Here is a 21,291-nt window from a genome sequence, read left to right on the forward strand (position 1 = left end):
TGATCACCAGCATGTAGCCATTGTGGGTACAGACAGTGAACTAGGCAGTCTGTAGACTGAATATGAATACCTATTCAGCGTTGTCGAATGCCATTTGCTTGCGTTCTAACATGTTTGCAAATGACGAACATTTTCAAATTACTAGATGGTGATTTCCTGATTAATCAACTTGATACTTAAAACTCAAATTGGTATCTTGACTGATATAAATCACTTAGCCTTATGAGCAGCTACTGAAGGTAATCGACATATACTAAGTCGTGTGGTCAATTTTTATGCCTGCACAAAGAAGTTGCAAAACCGTTGGCTCTGTGATTGCCTTTGGAATAATCGATTCAATTCCAGTATCTTTTGTTGTGAATTATGTTAGCGAGAAGCATCAAGGTTCGGGTAGTACCGAAAAAAAATCTTTTGATGAAAATAAGCTTTAGGTAGTCTTCTTTTACAATTGCCTACAATTTAGTAGTTGCAGTTGAACTTGCATAAATTAGGCACGTATGGTTTGAGTAGACGTCGCTTGGTATCTTAAAGAAGGATATATATATATAGATATGTATATATTTATATGCATTCTGCAACTGTGACTGTTTTTCAATACAGATAAGTTGCCGGGTACTTCTCCGTTTTTAAAAGCCATTACTATATCTTTGTGTAATGGCTTTTGGATAAGCCGTTTTTAAAATCAAAGTTGATGAAACCTTATACACTGCGATTTGCCTATGTGAACGTGAGCTGATTTTGTTTGCATCGTGTTAGCATGTGATTCCATATTTGGAGTGCGAACAACCAGTTTCGTCTACCGACTTGTATATTATGCCTAACTATCTTTCAAGCCACGCCAACCATAGCGCCTTTGACCCTGCCAGGGCCTTAGTCTTCCTAAGATTGAATTTGTTGCGGCTTTTAGGTAGCACCTGTGCATAATACTGCATTGAAGGAGGGTAAAGATCAACTTTTAAGATCCAATTAACAAGGCTTCCACCTGTAGGCCTATTGTTCGCAAAATTTTGTTGTTTGTGTTCCAGATTAGGAATGACCACAAGATCACCGAAGCGTAACAAGCGTCTTTCCCAGGCTTCATGCCGGCATGGTACGACGAGACTCGTTATGCCTGATTCTTTGCATCAATACTCTATAGGAGCCTAAAGAGAAACATGGCTCCACCCGCTGCAAGACTATGGCTGTATGTATTTATTATATCAACGGTAGTCGTTTTTCGGGCAAAAGCCATCACAGATGTGGATCCAACTCTACTAAAGCCGGACAGTCATGAGACAATCGTTGACGAGAAAGAGGACTCTAATCCGTCAAAGAAATCTCTAGCAGACAAGCATGACAATTCAATTTCTTATGCTTTTGCAAACTATCGTACGGCAAACAGGCCTGGAGATACAGTTAGCCAGAAGCTAGAGCCTTTAGGTGTCTCGGGTAATAAAGATTTGTCTAAGAACGCAGTGCAGGGTAACGCAGTGCAGAATGTGGCAGCGCAAAGCAATGCAGTGACGACTAATAACGAACAAATTGCAAAGCAGAACAATGTAGATAGTAGTACCATAAATGGAGCTGGTTCTCACACAAATATAGATTCTATTGATGGAGGGGTGAATAAAGCGCTGGCGTTTTATGAGAGCATCGTAGCCAATGCCAAAAAGGTTGCCAAGGAAAATAGGGGAATGAAGCAGGAGGGGGATGTGGAGAAAGAGAAGAATTATGCAGAGGGAATCGGGAAAGATACAAGTACCGCATTATGTGAATCACCAGAGTGCAAAACGGTTGCAAAGTACGTAAAATCATCTATGAATGAGACGGTGAATCCCTGCCAGGATTTCTACGAATTCGCATGTGGTGGATGGAAGGGCAGAAACGAGATTCCCGAAAGTGAGAATGAAATCACGGCTTTTACAAAACTTACGAAGAAGATAGAAAATGCCACTCACTTGCTTCTGACTCAGCCAAGCCAGCCTGGGGAGAGTGACGCTCTCACCAAGGCAAGAAAATTTTATTATTCATGCATGGACAAAGAGAAGATCGAGAAGAAAGGTCCTAAGCCTGCACTTGATTTTCTTGAGAGTATTGGCGGGTGGAGTATGTGCGGAAACAAGGAATGGGATGAGGATAAATGGGATGTTTATGATGTGCTTAAAAAGGTGCAAAGCCGTTTCTACCCAGCCCCACCATTTTTCACAGTTGAAGTAACAAATGATCATTTGAATTCAACAAAACATTTGATAAAGGTAAGTAAATGATATTCTAAGCATTTAAAGGGAGTTCGAGGCAGTTTTTGTCTAGAAGAAGCTTACTTGTATCTTTTGCTTAGAAAAATGTATCTCAAAAATAGCTTTGAAAAGGCAAACAGTCTAAAACATACTAAGGGTTTTTATCTGACACTAGTCATCGTAAAATCTTTTTATCAAATCGTAAGGAAATGATCTACCACCTAAAATATTTCCATCATTTATGAGTTTAAGTAGGTTTAAGTAAAAAGCGTAGAACCAGCCTGTTCTGTAGTCATCTTGAATTCTGCCTTGGAGTTAATTTTCCTGAAAATTCTATGAAGCACCCAAATAGAGTTCTTTTTTAAAAAAACCTCGAGGGCACAGCCATAAAATTGTCCTGAAGACTTTTTTTCTTAATTTTCTTATCCTTTACTGACGATTTTGTCTCGATCTGCTTGTGGTTTTGCGAGTTTGGGACATACTGCACATCTTAGTTGATGTGAAATCACAAGGTCTTAGGACCTTCATAATTTTGACAAATGTCATCAAGCTATGTAACAGGGGTTAGACTTTCTCTAAAACCCTTGTCACTTCGAGTAGTCAACGAATTGAGAGTGAAGACAAAAAGCGAGCGACTCGTGTTGAGGTTAATCACTGACTGAATTACTATACGATAGGCTAAGTGTTATATACAAACGAAAGCGAGGTTAGCATAATAATTATGTATGATAATAAACGACATTCCTACTACAGCTAGGGAGTGGGGAGGGGGGGGGGGGTGATAGAGTGGGCGGCAATTTTATACGGATGGTGCACAATTAATCTCCGCTGTTTAACTTTTCGAATTAATTTTCACAGATATAGCACCCCCCCCCCCTTTCAGTTAGATGTTGTGTACGCCCCTACGCTTCATTGTTGGTATGCCAATATTTCTGCAGGTGGTTATGGATTTAAACCTTATCACTGCTTTTGGTTAGAATTTCATTCACACTTTATATTCTATGATTACATTGTATGCTATGTCAAGTAAAACATCGATCGGTAAACTGAAAATTCAATTGAAATCATAAAATGTAGTGGTGTAAGTGAATGATAGAAGCTTGTAAATCTGTTTTTGTCTTCTTAAGTGTCAGCATTTACTCCGAATTACATTTTTAAAGCCTGGTTAAATTAGCCTGTGCTCTAGCATTCTTATTTAGAATTTGCGGTATAATTTCAAGTTAGGGGACTGGAACACAGACTACGCTAAGTACGTTGTATCTACTTTGTTCTGACGATACCTGTCGCTAATATTATGTTTATATAGAAACTAAACCACAGTACCTTGCGTAATAATTGGCCTTGTTTTTGTTCTATAGATTGACCAATCCGGACTAAGCCTTCAACGAGAGATATATGTCAAACATAGAGAGGTATTGCATGTCTGCATACAGTAAATTTCAACTAGTTTTTGATTGAGTTCTTAGAAAACTCATTGCGGATAATATTTGGACGGCCACTCACTTGGTTTCTAGAAAAAGATTAAAGACATTTTTCATATTAGTGTGATGTGCGAGGAATGTCAATCTTTTTGAGTTTGAGTTTGTGGCTTTTATAGAAAGAGCATTGCTCCAAAAATGATGCTTTTAGGTGTGAAGTTATAGATTTCTAGCATGTTAACTTGACAGCGGAGACTTGTTAAATTGTATTCCCCAATCGGATGACACTGTAGATCTCTATCCTGTGGTAAATTCTGTTTTACTACGATGCAAATTTAGATCATACAAACCCAATGTGTTCTCTGATACAAACCAAAAATATCGATATATGCAATTTTGTCAATCATTTTTCATTGCATGTTTTATTTCCTTTCAGATAGTCGATGACTATAAAGATTACATGGTGAAAATTGTCAAGCTGCTTGGGTACAACTGTGCAAATGTCACAGATGAGGTCCAGGAAATCATCGATTTTGAAACAGTGTTGGCCAAGGTTTGGATTTATGGCTTTGGCCTAAATTCTTCATCCATTTAGAAGTAATCCGTAAGAAGTAGCGTGGCGTTTAAGTTGCATGACAAGTGTATTCCTGGATTGGTAAAGCGCATAGCTATCAAAGACCAGGACCACGAAAGCTGTCAAAGCGTGTTATGCAAAATGTTTGATAATTTTCTTACAAGGAACTCCTGATAGAAGTTTATCGACTTGAAAGAGTTTCATTTAGGAAAGAGTTCCTGCCTGAAGAAAGCTGTGTTAGCTACATTTTGAAATGTATTTCTATTATTAAGTTAAGGCAAATTCACCGTTGATACTGGAAAACTGACTCAATATTAATCGCTTTCCATGCAAATATAATTTCAGCTCTGGGAGGATTTTCTCCAATGCTCAAAATTGTTGAAATTTCCTTTCCATGCCTATCTGCTGATGTTATTGATAACTCAATGGGAGTTGCATTCAGCTTGTCTTTCGTTAAAGTTTTATATGAAGATTATAACATTCAAATGAGACATCTTTAAATCCCATAAGAAAAATTTAATCCACGCTCAAATGTTGACAATGCCTTGCTGTTGAATTTTGATTATGGAACATATTCGAAGAATAAATGCTCTCTTTGATAAAAACGTCTTTTTAACAACTAAGAAGTGAATCTTAACATCTTAGATTACGACTCCAGCAGAAGCCAAGCAAGCAGGCACTTTCAGAAGGATAGATGTTAAACTTTTGTCGTTTATTGTTCCACATGTAAGTAAATTCATTTTTATTCTTAATTTCATATCATTCGTTCTCGGGTAGAATTCTTTTCCTATAAGTATCATTCGTCACTTTAACATTGTGATACTGTAATCCTTTGGAACTTTTGATTGCCACAAGAAATAGTTTTCATACGGATGACTTCGAAGAATTCAGTTACGCTCGTACATTTAAAGAGGCTGGAACGCTTAGTCTGTCAGGCTGCTGCTCTGGTATTCATGCTTTCAATCGACTCAATTTGCATATACTTTTTACCCATGACAGGCTGATTGATTTTGTGTAGCCATTCAGAGCTGTGTATTTGTTCTCATTTATGCCCTTCAGTCAATCAGAGACAGAGTTTTGATGGTTGCTTTGACTTGCAGACCTTGCGAACAGCCAGAACGATTAGAATTTCGATGGATAAATACATCCACCTTTTCTTCGGCAAGAAAACCATACTTTCTTTGAACTTCGAAAAACACGTTAGAAGTCGCTACTAAAGAAAACAACTACAAGTTTATAGTTATAAGTTACATATATATTTCATTTCAGTTTCCTTGGTATTCCCACCTGAAGCATATTTTCAACAGTGAGACAAAAATAAACAAAGCCGAGGTTATTCTTGCTACATCACCTGTCTATCTCTATCAAGTTGCTGACAAAATGAAACGCAAGCCAAAGCGGTAATTGGTGTTACATTGCATTTTTATGATGAGAAGTTTCATTGGCAGGGGGTGCTTTGAACTTTAAGGGGCAATAGGGTAGCAAATGTTTACCATTATTAATAAGGCAGCGTTAGGAATTTGTCACGTTCCTTTTCATGAAATGTGCAATTGTTTTTCAAGGAACTGACACAGTTACAGAATTTTTTTTACATCCACTTATATCACTGACTCATGTCCCTTTGAGCTCTAAAATTTCTTGCAGTTTTCGTGTTATCACCCTGGTCTAGTCCACTGCGCAAAGCGCTAAGCTGTATTAGAATAGACCTAAAATATAATCGTACTATTTCTCGTTCACTTGTTTAGGCAAATATTGATACGGCAAATCATATGCTGTACCCTTGCTTTTTTATTCCTCCCTGTTTATTTTTCAGCAAAGTAATATAAACCCCCTGTTTTTTAATGTTTCTAAGCAATTACAATCATAAATTTATCACTTTGTAAGACGGTAGAGCAAAAGTTAAGTCGATTTTACTCAATTCTCTGCTTTTCCACGCACACAGGTCTTATCCAATATAATTTTTATACATGGAAATATCAATATGCAAAAATTCACAAACCGTTTCATTTTTAATGCCTCAACAATTTGATCAAATTCGAAAATGGGCCTTTCGAAATTTTCAAAGCATTCAGTTAGAATTGCTTGCTCGAGACCTTTAACTGCAATCACTAATAAGTTGAAATCAGTGGTGCATCAATCTATTTGTATATAACAAAGTTCAGATTAGGAAAAAATAATTAAGACAATGAACTATGTATTTTTACTTATATTTTCCCAAAATGCTATTATCAACATCTTGGCTGTATGATAGTCAACTATAGAATGATATCTCTATGGTTGCTGAAGTACCCCTTTTCTGGCGGATAGATGACATTAACTAAATGTTTTTCCAAGGATTTTCAACGTCGTAGTTTTGCTTAAAAAGTGTTGTTACACTTCTTCATGAGATAGTCGATAATTCCTGACAACAGAAGGTTTTTCGTAGGATTCTTTCAAAATACATTGTTTGGCAGATGCTTCGTGATAAAGTCAGTTTTCTATCAAAAGACTTCAGAAAAGCAAGAGCTGCTTTCAACGAGAAAATGACCGGAGTTAAAGATAACGACCCAAGATGGCGCACCTGTGCAGGTGTCACCAATGACAACATGGGTGTCCCAATAGGAACCCTCTACGTCCAGAACTACTTTAAAGAGTCAACAAGGGAAAAGGTAAAACTACTTCACTTAGCTTTGTAGTTTTGTAGCCTGATAACAGGAGCGAGCAGTTAAAACATGCTGGTAAATCTCAATACTCAGTTGATTTGAATCAGTGGACTAGCTATTTCTAGATCTTTTTTGTGCATCAGCATACAACTATTTGGTCTACACTAACCCTAGAGGTATGACATATAAGGAAAGTAAAATAAAGTATTTTACCGTTCATAAGGCAGTGCAGGTTTTAAATGATTTGTCTCATCTTAATCTTCTCAGTCATTATGCTATTCAATGAATTGAAAGGATACTTTGGTACATAATGGAAAACATTAATTTCTTACTCACATTTTCATGGAATACGATTGTCATCGATTGTCATTGGTAATGAATAAATTATCTTGTGTAGACCCAAGAAATGATAAAAGAAATAATCAAAGCGTTTGAGGAGAGAATAAAGAAACATGATTGGATTGATGGAAAGACCAGGAAGGGAATTCTTGATAAGGTGAAACTTTCGCAATCAACTCCTGTCATTACACATCTACCCATTTTCTTTGCTTGTTTTCTATTTCTTTTCAAATTGCATTTGCAATTAATTTCATCTTGGCGAAGACATCATCGCAATTAATTTCCTGTCATCTTGGCGAGAGGTGCAAATAAAATGTAGAGTTGCATATGAGATTTAACAAATTTAAAACCATGTGTTTGGTTATTTTGTTATGTTTATCAACCTTTGCAAATTTGGTGATGTTTTCCTTATTCTTTTTGCTTGAAAATCAAGATGTCCATTGTCATTTTGCAGAAAGCAATTTGGCCATCCATGTTTTGCCATGGCAACGACTGATATTTTTCATTCTTTTGCAATGGAAAATTGTTTGACTTTTACGGCAAGATTTTTACCCAGCTCTTTGTATTGATGTGGATCGTCTTCTTATCCGTTTTGAAGTTTTGAATCTGGTTTTTTAGACTGACGCACTGGTGGCCAAAGTGGGTTACGCTACATATATTCTTCAACCTGATGAGCTTAACAAAAGATTTAAGAAGGTAAATTCGTTAAGATCAAAAGTCGCATGAGCTTTGCAAACATTGCTTAATCTGAATTTTATGGTTGCATTTCAGTTAACTATTTTTGTAACTGGCGAGGAGAAATTTATCGTCATTTTCTCGTAATGTGTTTATCGTATCATTATACGCAGATGAAATGCTTCTTAAGTACACAAACATGGTTAATTACCGTACACGATACGTAGCATGTTCTCCTTTCTATTGGTAACAGGGAATTTTTTTCCAAAATGCCAACTTTCAAACATTTTTCTAAATCTGCAACAATTTTACTCATCAAAGTGTTTATTTTTATTCATTAAACATACCCAGGGGGGACACTTGAAAATTTTATATCGATCTGATAATAATGACCTAGAATTTTCCTTCTGATAATAATATACTTCTTTGATACTTATGGGACAGAATAACACATAACAATGTCAAAAACAGAAACAAAAGAGCATATGTTTTTAAACTTTAGGAAACAGTCTGAATTACTATTACTAGTGGTCTTTTATGAGCGTTAAGCAAGATTTTGTATTTTGATATGTTCGGGTCTTATCGACACTTTTTGCTGATAATTCTGGGTCTATAAAATTTGTTTTTGATGCTTGTAAGTGAATTTCGATAATTGCGGATGGACCTCCCCGTATCTAAAACCTTCGAGTGACTCCCCTAGGAAAGCATTGCATTCGTTTTATTCTGTTAAGTACTTGAATAGATATCAAGCGTGTTCTGTCTTTGTAATTATAGAAAAGCATTAATTACGTTTTATAAGCAATGCTCTCTTTCTTGTAATGTATTCAGCTGGACATTGGTGATGACTTTTTCGTGAATAATTTGAACGTTGACAAGTGGATCAGGACCCGGCTGTTTGGAAAGCTGCGTAAGCCAGTTGATAAGTCCAAGTAAGTAACCTACAATCGGACAAAAATGGTTGAGACTTTTCAACGAAAGCTTTTTTTTTACACTTTCCTTTCAAAAATAACTCCCCCTCCCCCATTTCAATGTTGACTGCATGATTTTAGAGGAGAAATGATAGAACTACAAATCCAACATTGATTCGGGGAGAAAGAGGGGGATTCGAATTTATAGGGGCGACATAAATTAGAAAATTGCAGAATTTGCATTTTGTCTCAACAATTTTGTCCGAGATTGTAGATTAGAAAAAAGCTTTTTCAAACTTTATTTAAACAAAGCGGGCCTACAGGTACTCAGGACATAGTTTTGAACGCTGGACAGTTAAGCTTTAACGGGCAGTGCCTTCCTGGCCCTAAATACCACAAAAGCCTGGTTTTTCCTCGACTCGCTCTGGTCCTGCGACTGAATAAACGTACTTCTGAGCATGCACAAGATTCAACTCTCTCCTTTGCTGCGATACCTGAGCTTAAATGACAATCTGTCTTAAGACAGGGGAATACAAGCAACGGAGTATGCTGCGGAGGAATCCGTTAATAGCCTTTCCTCTGCGTCGTCCATAGCCCGTTTACTCCTTCCTAGTAGCTTTGCAACCCCGGGAAACCAAACTGTAACCAGATCTTTATCCTCGATAAAGCTGTGGATATGGCGACCCTATGTTCTAAAAGACAACCTTTGAGCTAGGAATATATTCCTAAATCTTTACCGCAAGCCATAAATTCTTTGCCTGTTGCTTATCACTGAGTTATCATCCCACGAATTAATTTATCATAAAAAATATCAATTTCTGCTGACCTTTCGTCAATATCCGATCTTTATCTTCCGTGAAGTGTTGGAAGATAACGATCTCAGCATACGATGTTTCTACTTTTTTATGCTATCATTCCATTTGTGGTACCAATGGCCTATTTTATTTACATATATTTTCGAGATGTTTAAAGACCTCTGCAACATTTAGTGAAGGGTTTTCTCAGACGAATGGAACACTGCACTCTACATACCACATGTGTTCATTATTTGATACATTTTTAGCAACAATGTTTAGCAGGCCCGCTGTAAGGGAAGCCGCTTCAAGCTTTGCTATCTCACATTCTTTCACACGCATGGTTGCTGTTATGTAAATAACCCCTTTTTGCTTAGACTGCATAATTTTTTTTCCAGATGGCCCATGTTCCCCCAGACTATCAATGCAATGTATCAATTCTACGAGAATGAGATAGGTAATTAATATGTTAATTCACTTCGTAATTGGGAAGTAGGACGTAATTTTTGCCAAGGAACTTAGTTTTAGTATAAATCAGGATGCAAATAGATGTGTGCAAGGAATGTGAAGCATTTGGGTGTTCCAAAGCTTCTGCATCAGCAACAACAGGCTGGTTTCTGTTATGGTGAATTTTGTGAAAAATCGATGCAAGCTTTGTTATTCTTTAATTTTTCTCTCAATTAAAACCTTTTGGAAATATGTGTTTATGTCGTTAAGCTTTGGAATTTCGACATTAGGTTAAGAGATTTTTCCCTGAAGAATATCAGACGAAAATCCTCAAAGAGATTTTCCTCATAGCCGCTTCAAATTTTGTATTACCAGAAATTGCTTGTAAATAACAGAACATTATGTTGTAACTTTAAATTTTCTGCATCTCGTCAACCTTAAATATTTCCTGCTAAGGTTGTGAAAGGAATTTATGTAACCAAATCTTGCATCAATGCACAACTTGTATATACAAAGCAGTATTCATTTTTCATAGCTGTTTTAAACTTTTCCCCTGCTTATAAAATTTTTAGTTATACCTGCTGGCATTCTCCAAGCACCATTCTACTACGAAGGAGATGTACCAAGGTAAAATGCAATCATAATTAAATCGGATCTTTATCTCCGATATCTACCGCCAGTTCTTCTTTAATGGTCTTTTTCTTACCTAAATCTTATCCTATAAAAAAGGCTTTTGTCCATTTTCAGTAATAAAATTTCCAACTCATTAATTTGATGTTATGAAACTGAGAAAGAGCATAATTTTCTTTTTCCCAGTGGTATTTCATAGATGGTTTTTTCAGATCATTCAGACTTGTAGAACTTGCCAGATCTCTCAAATTGCGAAGCTTTTGACGTTTTTAAAAATCTTTAACCTTATCGTTGATATCACCCCTTTTTTATTTTAAGAGCTCTCTGGTGTTATTCAGAAGAAATTTTGCAATGCGTCAAGAGAAGAAATATCTAGATCAGAAAATGTACAATATTTGTCTTACATTCTTAATATTGACTTGCCTTTGAAGTTAAAATCATGTTTTGGTTTGTATATTTGTCTTGTTCTCCCTCTTTTTAGATCACTGAGTTATGGTGCAATTGGCTCGATAATTGGGCACGAATTGACTCATGGTTTCGATAATACAGGTAGCTATATTTTTGTTACTATAATAGCTTTTAATTTCGATAGCCTAGCCACGTTTCTTGGAATTATTCTTCAGCCCTATTTTCCGCATCTGACCAAATCTTCAACACACTCAAATTAGCGAAAAGGTACATAAATAAATTCATTTTAATTTTCTTTGCATTTCTTGGTTAAATATGATTCGTATAGTGTATTTTTATGAAAGAAGTCGTAATTTTCATCTAGTTATCATCAAAAAATAATCAAAAATTGTAGCTCTAGATTTATAGATTGGTTTAAGGATATGAGAGGTTGGATTATCGTTTTCTTCTTAGGGAGAAAATTTGACAAAAATGGCGACATCGTCAAAGAATGGTGGTCAAAAAGTGCTTTGAAAGAATTTCACAAAAGAGCTACCTGCATCCAACGACAGTACTCGCGGTATAAAGTTCAAGATAAATACCCGGTAAGGTCTCTGACCATACTGACAAATTTTCGTAGTCAATTTTCAACCATAGGTTCTTTTGGTAGTCAATTTTACCTAAGGTATCTGGATTCTATCGTTGACAATACAAACAAGTTTTCGGTATAATTTTGGCATCATGCTAGGTTCTTTTGGTAGTCAATTTAACCTAAGGTATCTGGATTCTATCGTTGACCATACGGACAAGTTTTCGTAGTCAATTTTACCTAAGGTATCTGGATTCTATCGTTGACCATACTGACAAGTTTTCGGTATAATGTGGGCATCATGCTAGGTTCTTTTGGTAGTCAATTTTACCTAAGGTATCTGGATTCTAACGTTGACCATACTGATAAATTTTCGTAGTCAATTTTCAACCATAGGTTCTTTTGGTAGTCAATTTAACCTAAGGTATCTGGATTCTATCGTTGACCATACAGACAAGTTTTCAGTATAATGTGGTCATCATGCTAGGTTCTTTTGGTAGTCAATGTTACCTAGGGTATCTGGATTCTATCGTTGACCATACGGACAAGTTTTCGGTATAATGCGGTCATTTTGTTCTGATGATCCTTTTACAATGGAGCATTTAAAGCATTCCAGCAGCAGGTGCATCGCTACCGTTTCCCGCCACTAGCATCATGAGTGCTACGTTGATGCCGATAGCTAAACGTCAATCTTGTTCAGATAGCGGGCTTAATAGGCCGTGCAACCGCAATTTACTAAGACATTGATAGAATTTTCTATAGATGATTTTCCCACATGCACCATAAAGAATTATTTACACTTGTCATTTCATCTTAGATTAGTGGGAAACTTACTCTGGGAGAAAACATTGCTGATAACGGAGGAACTAAGCTGGCATATGATGTAAGCATAAGCTCTGTTTATTTGCAATTGAATTTGCTATCTTTACAGCACTGATTGGACAACTCTGCCGGTCGTGTGCTAGCGTTTTTCTGATTGGCCTATTTCGATCCCCAACTGGGTATATATTTTTCATCGTGTTCTTTCGGACTCTTATTCTGTCGTTTTATGCTCTGAAGAGTGTCAGGCGAAAAAGATTTTAGCCAATATGTTGTTAATTGTTTACTTCTTACAAAACCATTTACAAAGAATAACATCATCACAACTTTTTCTTGAAATTCATAACAGGTTAAACAATTCGCTCCAGCTGAGCTGAAGCTTTCTGTTACAAAGCTTATTGACAAAATTTCCAAAATGTCCTCCCATCCTCTCCCCTTGCACTCCTTGCTGTTCCTCGGGCCTCAGCTTTGAAAAAAGAATGTAAAGACTGCTAGGTATAACAAACTTTATAATCAATCAATATCTATCGTTATAAACGTTACTTCAAATTATGGCGTGTGTTTCTTTTTTCAGATATTTTCTCTTTTTGCTTTAACAGAACGATGTAGTCATGAACTTCCTAACGAGTCATATTCGAAAAAACTATAGCTTACTTATGTACATTATTCATATATATATTTATATATATATAAATAAATATATATTCCCGTTTCCTTTCCATATTCTGACTTAACAGTGCTCGATGTGCAGAAGCACAGAGCAATTTGGTATAGTAGCAAGCACGAAACTCGGAGTAACAGAGAACATGCCTCATTTTTAGCCTATCTTCTACTATATATAAATAAATTTATATATTGATTTATTTTTAAGGCCTATATGGACTGGCTAAAGCTTAATGGAGGACCAGAGCCTGTTCTTCCTAACTTAAGCTACTCAAATAAGCAATTATTTTTCATTGGATACGCTCAGGTAAGTAAAACTTCTTGAAATGCCAGCCGGAAATTTTTGAAGTTAATTTGTCAAAGAGGCATTACCTGATTCTTTTGTAAATGTCTTTTACGGTAATTTTTCTCTATGCCAAGAGTTTGCCTGTTTTGATCAAACCTTGTATTAAAAGAGCCAGCAAGACATTGAAAAATGCCTGTCATCCCCATCCAAAGCGCAATAATATTGCATCAGCTTTGCGATCTACGATAAAACGTGAATAATAGCAGTGCTCTGTATTACTGACTCGGCTATTGCCTGCAATCGTATTGAATGACAACAGAACATCCGTCTTTATTTCTGGAATCCGGGCCTTTGCCACCGTGATATGTGACTCCAAAGATATTTCTTGTCGCTGGAAAATGTCCTATTTAACTGTTGATACCATAACCCCCCACACCTTTGTTGGCAAATTCTAAGCGCTTTGTTATTACATTTTTTTCATTTTCAAGGAGTATTGTGCTAACGTGAGAAAGAAAACTGAATACATTGCTACACTCAGTGAAATTCATTCTCCATCAAAATTCAGGTACTTCTTTTGTTCAGTTCAATTAATTATGGTCGATGATTTGTTTAACCGATAGACAAAGGATTCGCAATGTTCTTACTTAACTTGCAAAAAGACTCAGCCATTGTCAGAACAGTCGAACCATGTATGTTATTCCAGTAGGCCAAAGCTGGCAGAAGAAAATTAGCACCAAAAGGGTGCTGCCCAGTTGTAAATGCATTGAACAGTTTGAGCAGTGGGGCAAACGCAATGCATTTTCCGACTTTTCAGTCAGAATGGCCATTCCCTTCTGGTTCACACACTAAAATGTCAATTTTAGAGGTGAATTTCCTGAGTTACGTTGTATTGTGGAAGTGTTGCACTCTCCCAACTCTTAAATTGAAAGAGTTCATGATTCGATGCAGTACAATTAATTACAGGGAGCGTTTTGTTGCGTATCAACATGCTCTCTGACAACTTCTGACTAAATCTTGTATCAAAAATAGAGCTCCTCTATTGTCATACCATTTCAGGGTTATTGGAACATTATCAAATTTCGAAGAATTCAGCGAAGCTTTCAAATGCTCCAGCAAGTCCCCGCGCCCCCCAATGAATCCAGGAAAGAAATGTGAAGTGTGGTAAAAGCATTCCTCGAAATGCTTCTTATTTGCAAAGACATTGCTTATGAAGCAAAGCTTGGTTGTATAGCAAAGGTTTTGATAAATCGTATTCAATATAGAATGTTGTTATTTTTTGTAACCAAAATGCCAAGTAAACTAAATTTTTATAAACTGTCTTTGCAGTGATAGAAATAACCTTTAATTTCTAAATACTAATAGTGGTCGAAAAAAATTTATAAAGAAATATGTTAATCGCCCTACCCTTATCTAAATTTACCTTAAATGATCAGAAGATCTTACAGTTGCAATTTTGAATGGGCCGATGAAGACTAATAAGAAGTAGGCTTTCCGAAAATGATCGGATATATTTTGACAGGTGTTTGCCAGCACATAGAAAAATAAGGCAAATGATAATGGCAGAAGTTTGCCTTAATATAGGATCCTCAAAGGATTCTTTCGCATGTAGGGGATAAATGATTCCATTCACATCTTGACTTTAATTTAAATTTTGATACTTCACATCTTTGTTGGAATAATATGTACTGGTGTAATTGACAAGTTAGAAGAAGATTAAGGAGATATAGATGCCATTGTTAATGGAGCGGGAAGGTGTAGAGAAAACAGTTGATTGCACATAGCTGTATCTGCAGCCTCTGCAAACGGAGTATATAACAAAAGTAAAGAAGCATAAGAGAACTTCTTTTATATGCTTGTGTAGTTAATGAATTAAAGGAAAGATTGTTCTGCCCGATCATTTCCTTGCATGCCCGATCATAAGTGAATGGTCAAAATGTACTAAAATGTAAACAAGATTTGTACAAAAAAAGAGGTTATCCCCCTCTTAGAATGCTGATAATTTCAAACTTATGTTTACTTAAAGTATTTTGTATTAGCGCATGGTACAATGACGTTGTCCAAAAAGTCAAAATTATGTGTTATTGACTTAAAAAGTAAAAATAAACCATAAGGGACAAATATCTCGAAAATTGTTTTTGTTTTAAGTGCTGTATATATTTATGGTATAAAAATTGTCTGATTTGTTTATAGTTGGTATTAAGTTTTTTGTAAAATGAAAAATTCTATCTTGAATCTGAAAACTACTAAAACCTGCACGATACGATGCCTCACGATTATTGATCGAATAGAAATCAGGAGAATGGGTGAATAGGAATTTCAACATCAGAGTCTAAAAAAATTTTTTAAACTTCCTCCAGACAAAAACATCCCAGAAGGCAAACCTTCCTCAAAAAACAATTTAAAGTGGGTGTGGCTTTGGTATGTCATAGGAGCTTCGGTGATGTTTTCCTGAGTTCAACATTCGGCTTAATTTGTTGTTATCTTTGAATTGGTTTCGACAATTGTCCAGTATGCAAGGAGACGATCTTTGTGTAGATGGAGAATGAACACGGTCAGAGATAATTACGCTTTTAAATGAAATGCCCCTGCTGTTTGTCCAAGTGGAAAAAGCATTCCTTGATTTACATACAGGTTTGACAAAGATTCGCCAATTTACGCTTCGATACAGGTGGGCCCAGGCCCCTCCTTGAATTTCTGGTTTTTATATAAGTTGGCCTGTGCCTTGATTACGGAAGGGTCAGAAGAAGAGGGGGTGTGGAATCAAAATTTCAAAAACGATAAAATAAGCGGGTGCTTGAATAAACGAGAGGGGCAGAGAATGACTCAAATACCACGAATTCTGCTATGGGATAAAGATACAAAATTCACGGAAGAACACCGGTCACAGTGGATTTATAAGTGATGATCGCTTGGAGGAAAAATGATAAAATCATTTTTTGCGGTCAACTTTCAAGGTCAATGATAACTATTTATAATTATTAATAACTATTAGCAATTTATTAGTTGCTTTTAATAAGCGAGGGGGGGTCCTTACATGTGCAGGAGTTTGGAAAAATCATACAAAATGTTAAAAATGTTAAAAGACTTTAGGATTTCGAAAAAATGTTGGTGAAATGAAAAAGATAGGCAGGGCGTAACCATCTTCAAAAGGTGCGATCTCTGCAAAAATCAAGGTCGCGGCCACATAAACTTTCTCGGGGGTCACACCCCCGGACCCCTATTCTTTCCTCCTGACACAATTTTTCTGGATCTGTGCCGCAGATATGGCGCCACAAAATTGAACCTGGGGAGGGGGGACTAAGAATTAAGTTTAGTGACATAGGAGGACTGGGTCCGTCGCGAAAGAAAATTTTTGAAATTAAGCGTTCTCGTAGCTAAAAATGCATCTACCAGACTAAAGCTCAACAAATTACTTTACTCAATTGCTTAGAATTGACAATTCAACGATTCTCAGTAAAACATTGATCATTGATTTTAAAGAAAAAATTTGGAAGATAAGGAATCATGCTAAAACTCTAGTTACAGACGTTGGCAAAAAAGAAAGGGTCACCTTTGGTTTGTTCAGAGTGTACAACGATGCAAAAAACAAGAAGCTGTTGTAATGATTGAGAGCATTCGACTTCTTGAACAGAAATGTGCATCTTCTCTGTCTCGAATATTTTCATTAGGCCATGTTTACACATCCAAAAATGCAGACAATGCAAAGATACAGAAAGTTATCTACTGAATCGATGCAAATAATAGAGAAATAATAGAAATATACCTAAATAAGTGAGTAAAAAGATCAAATAATCAAGCAGCAAATAAATTGTTTGTTCTCTTTTTACTTCATACACTGCTTTTAAAAATAATGAAAGAGACGGTGAAAATTTTTATCTCTGATAAGGTGAGGAAGCTTCAGCCGCCCCCAACCTCCAACGTGGCGCCAGCGCCATCCCTGAACAAAAACACTTCTTGGAGAGTTCTTCGGTCAACTTTGCTAAGATGGAGATCTTTGAATGGGCATTTCTATCATATGCAAGCAGCTCTTTGATTTTTTGAAGCTTTGAGGCTAAAAGTGCAGCTAGATTTGCCATAAACGAGCTTTTATAAAAAGTTTGTTTCCAAAACCAAGATGCTTCAATTTGAAAAACATTGTGTATGTTTGCCCATGTCTTTGTATTGTATTGTAGATTATTTAATGTTAGTTTTTACAATAGTGAAGATACACTAATTAAGACTAACATGAAGCAATTTCAAGGATTGCTCAATACAGTTCATTTACTGCAAAACGAGCATGCGCACTTGTTTTCAAGGAACCAAGTTTCGATCAAATCCTTAAGTTGTCTAGTATTTTGTGTTGTCTTTATTGATTCCAGGACCTATCGCCAAGACAATGTTGCGAGGCAAGAAGTTCAAAGAAGAAAGATATTTAAAGTCAGACACAGTTTTCACCCAGTCAGTGTAAAATACTTTTAAAGTCCAGTGTAAATGTAAGGCTAGAATGAAAAAAGAAATGCGAGATGTCAATGTTCCTTTAAATAAAAGGACTGGTCGTGTTGAAAATGCTTCTTGTAGCTGTCCAGCTAGAAAGAGTGGTTACTGCAATCATGTAGTGGCACTTCTTTTAGAGTTGGCAGACTACTCCTTAAAAGGTTTGGAGAAAGTACCAGATGAGGTTGCAACTTCAGATGAGGAAATTTTCAAATTTTGATGCTTCTAGTTCCCTGGAAAATGCATTCTTTCAAGCACATTTCATTAAAGCAATCCTTCTAATCCTATTGAAATTTTTTTTGCAAACAAATTGAGCAACAGATGGAAACAACTGGTATAATTTTGCCGTGGTCTTGAGAAATACCATGTTGTCAGTTACTTCTGAAGCTAGGTAACAAGCAGCACTGAAATCTAGAGCTCATAGTGAATTGCAGTTGACACTTCTACCGAGAAACTTTAGGGGAAATGGACACAAGACACAGTTTTACCTAAAGAGGGCCTGGATTTTTCGATTTAGTGCCAACAAGAAATCTTCAAATCTTCAAATTATTAGTTTATTTTCCTTCATTCATATCAAGGAATATCATATTTAGCCAACGGAGCAACTACCTTGGCTCGATCCTTTATTGATTTTATGACATTAAGGGCTCTAAAATACCTAAAGCGTTTCTTCCACCGCGCGGGTTTTACCTGAAATTCTACACCCCCCGGTCGCGACGCCCCTGCCTGAAGGTGCAATACCAACTGAACTTTTATATGTTGTGTGATTTTTCTTTCTGTTTGTCTTTGAAAAATATCTTGTGATTTCCTTTGTCTTTCATCATAAAACTATGTTTTCACAATTTTCCCCAGGTTTTACCAAAGCTTTTTTATTACAAAAATTCTAGCTCACTCTTTAGCAAATGATTTTCCTCTTTTAATAGGGCATTTTCTTCCTCAAAGGTATTAGTTTCCGGTATCGGCATGTCAACTTCCATTCCAAGTAATGCTTCTTCATTTTGCTCTTCTATATATATTCTTCTATATATATAATTGTAGTTGCGCAGTCCCGACATGAAGGTTTCATGTTGTTTCTGCTTCTGCAGCTCTGCACACTACTTCTGATAATCTTCTCCATTCTTTGCGGTCCTTTGCTGTGGATCGTATCTTTTCAAAATCTCCATTGTTCTTTATGTTCGGTAGTGGAAAAGACCTTTCCATTGCTCTTGCTCTGGTGATATCTTTATTTAAGGTTGTCACGAGAGTTTCTCTAGATCTGCCTCTGAATCCCCTCTCCGATCCCTCAAAGTAAAATCTCATTGCCTTCACAGCCGGTGTATCGTCGAACAAACGTAATTTGTGACCAAACAGCCGCCATCTACCCTTGAGGATGTCAATTGAAATTGGTCCTTCTTCGCATCTTTTGTACAAGTTCAGATTGGAGATCTTGTTAGGATACTTTTTTTCCTATTAGCTGTCTCAGTTGCTGTCTGTGAAAAGCATCTAGACCTTTCGTATCTTTTTGTGTCAGTCCCCAAGTAGAGCTGTTATACATCAGAACTGGTTTTACAAGTGTTCTGTAAAGCTTGAGGCGAAGTTTTTCGCTGACGTGGTCTTTTCTGATCCAGATGTGATTTAATCTATTCATGGATGCTATCGACAACTGTTTTCTTCTTTTTATATCTTCCGTATCACTTAACAGAGAGCCAAGCTTTTTAACTGTCCTCCATCGCTCTGTGTTTCTGTCTCCTCGAAAAATTTCTGTTTGCTCTGTTTTGCTGTTGTTTACTTTCAAATTATCTCTAAGCAGAATTTCTCCAATCTTTTCTGTGATGATATTCTTCTCCAATTCACTAGTTGTGAGGAAATCAGCGTCGTCTGCGTATATAGCTTCCTGAGGTAGAAATGTTGGAGACCAGTTACCATTTTCTTCATCATCTTTACTGTTAATCTCATGTCTAAAATTCCTTACTTTTCGGAGTGATTCTTCAAAATAAATGTTAAACAGTACACCGCTGAGCGCGTCACCTTGTGTTGAGCCCATATTGCTACTGAAGGGCTCTGTCTCGGCGTTGTTTATTCTTACATCTAGAGTTCTATTGCTTAATAACAACTGAATCATTCTCACTTCATCTTCGTCGAGGAATTTCTTTACAATATCAACAAGCTGTTCACGTCGGATTGTATCAAAAGTGCTACTCATATCTATGCTAGTGATGTAAACTCTAATTTGTGATTTTTGTGTCTTTGCACTGATCCATTTGTATGCCCACACTATATCTGAAGTACTGCGACTCGGTCGATATGCTGCTTGTGAATCTGATAAGAATCGTTCTACCTTAGGCTGGATGCGATGTAGAACTATGTTTGACAAGATCTTTCTCAGTATTGGGAGTAATATCACTAGTCGTAGGTTGGTGATAGGGCCTTTGGTTTTTCCAGGCTTCTGCAAGGACACAAGTATGCCGTCGCCCAATCCTAGTTCTATTTCTTTTTCAAAGGCTTCATTCAGGGTATTTTTGAAGGCTTTGGACAGGGCCAAAGGGCCATACTTTACCATTTCGGCAGATATATTGTCAATTCCTGGAGTTTTGTTGTTGTTCAGTTTATTAATGCCGGCTGTAACTTCTTCTAGTGATATTTCTTTGTTCAGTTTTCTTGGCTGACCGTCGAATGGATTTATACTACTAACATCATCGTCGTTGAAATGTTTCTCGAAATGACCTCTAACTACTTTGTAGATTTCAGATGGCTTTGTTATACATTTTTGTTCTCGTCGTAAACATAAGGATTTATAAAGGACTTTTGCTGCAAAATTTTAACTGATTTATACATTTTAGAAGCGTCTTCTATATGATCGAGCTGACTAACTTTCAGTTTCAGTTCTTGCTCCTTATTTTGCTCGAGTCTATGCTTGATTTCATGAAGGATTTTGTTTCGTTCTTTTTTCAGTGCCTTGTACATAGTGATGTTATTACATTGAGACAGATTTAGTCGAAGTTGTTTTTGCTTCTCTGACATTTCTTGAATGATTTGGTCGTGTATTCTTCTGTTTGGTCCAACTTTCTTGACATATCCTAGATGGTTTTGTGCTGAATTTGTAATTATTTCTTTTATGGTTTTCCAATTTATCGTGCTCTTCTATGTCAACTGTAAGAGTGTTTGTTTCCTCTTCACTGGAAGCAGTACAAGGCTCGTTCAGAACGCAGCGTTTCTTTGGCGACTGTCGCTTTTTCGGTAGTCCAGAAGTATTTTTTCAATGAAAAACTGATGGTTCCGCGTTTCGAACTAACCTCTTTCTGCCACTGCTAGTGCCAAATGCTTTGAGTACTTCCTCTGGTTTAAAATGATTTTCGCAAATAACATTATTTTTGTTTTGAAAATGGAAAAAATCCCATGTAAACGAAGGTTTCCATAACTTCTTTATCAGAACTTTTAATTGGGCCTGAAAA

The 21,291-nt window shown here is 36.5% G+C and overlaps 2 protein-coding genes across 2 annotated transcripts; one reads left to right on the top strand and one right to left on the bottom strand.

The window, feature by feature from the left end:
- Positions 1 to 79: 79 nt before the first annotated feature.
- Positions 80 to 14,579, top strand: LOC135686547 (endothelin-converting enzyme homolog). The gene is made up of 17 exons (XM_065202802.2): positions 80 to 2,234; positions 3,575 to 3,628; positions 4,071 to 4,187; positions 4,854 to 4,934; positions 5,478 to 5,608; positions 6,634 to 6,856; positions 7,248 to 7,346; positions 7,808 to 7,885; positions 8,693 to 8,793; positions 9,965 to 10,023; positions 10,586 to 10,640; positions 11,125 to 11,192; positions 11,505 to 11,635; positions 12,437 to 12,502; positions 13,310 to 13,408; positions 13,876 to 13,952; positions 14,444 to 14,579. The coding sequence occupies exons 1-17, from the start codon at positions 1,155 to 1,157 to the stop codon at positions 14,550 to 14,552; spliced, it is 2,628 nt and encodes an 875-aa protein (XP_065058874.2). The 5' UTR covers positions 80 to 1,154; the 3' UTR covers positions 14,553 to 14,579.
- Positions 14,580 to 19,289: 4,710 nt separating this feature from the next.
- On the bottom strand, positions 19,290 to 20,399 carry LOC148960121 (uncharacterized). Its single transcript, XM_089108894.1, has one exon. It carries the CDS (start codon positions 20,397 to 20,399, stop codon positions 19,290 to 19,292), a length of 1,110 nt encoding a protein of 369 aa, XP_088965020.1.
- Positions 20,400 to 21,291: the final 892 nt, after the last annotated feature.

This window comes from Rhopilema esculentum, chromosome 6, assembly GCF_057945365.1.
Source record: "Rhopilema esculentum isolate cy_ngs chromosome 6, ASM5794536v1, whole genome shotgun sequence".
Classification (NCBI taxonomy): Eukaryota; Metazoa; Cnidaria; class Scyphozoa; order Rhizostomeae; family Rhizostomatidae; genus Rhopilema; species Rhopilema esculentum.

Bases quoted from the DNA above. Each gene is read 5' to 3' on its own strand.
- LOC148960121 (XM_089108894.1), bottom strand. From the start codon at position 20,399: ATGGTAAAGTATGGCCCTTTGGCCCTGTCCAAAGCCTTCAAAAATACC.
- LOC135686547 (XM_065202802.2), top strand. From the start codon at position 1,155: ATGGCTCCACCCGCTGCAAGACTATGGCTGTATGTATTTATTATATCA. The intron at 4,188-4,853 runs GTTTGGATTTAT...TTAACATCTTAG, and splicing joins TTGAAACAGTGTTGGCCAAG to ATTACGACTCCAGCAGAAGC. The intron at 5,609-6,633 runs GTAATTGGTGTT...GGTTTTTCGTAG, and splicing joins ATGAAACGCAAGCCAAAGCG to GATTCTTTCAAAATACATTG.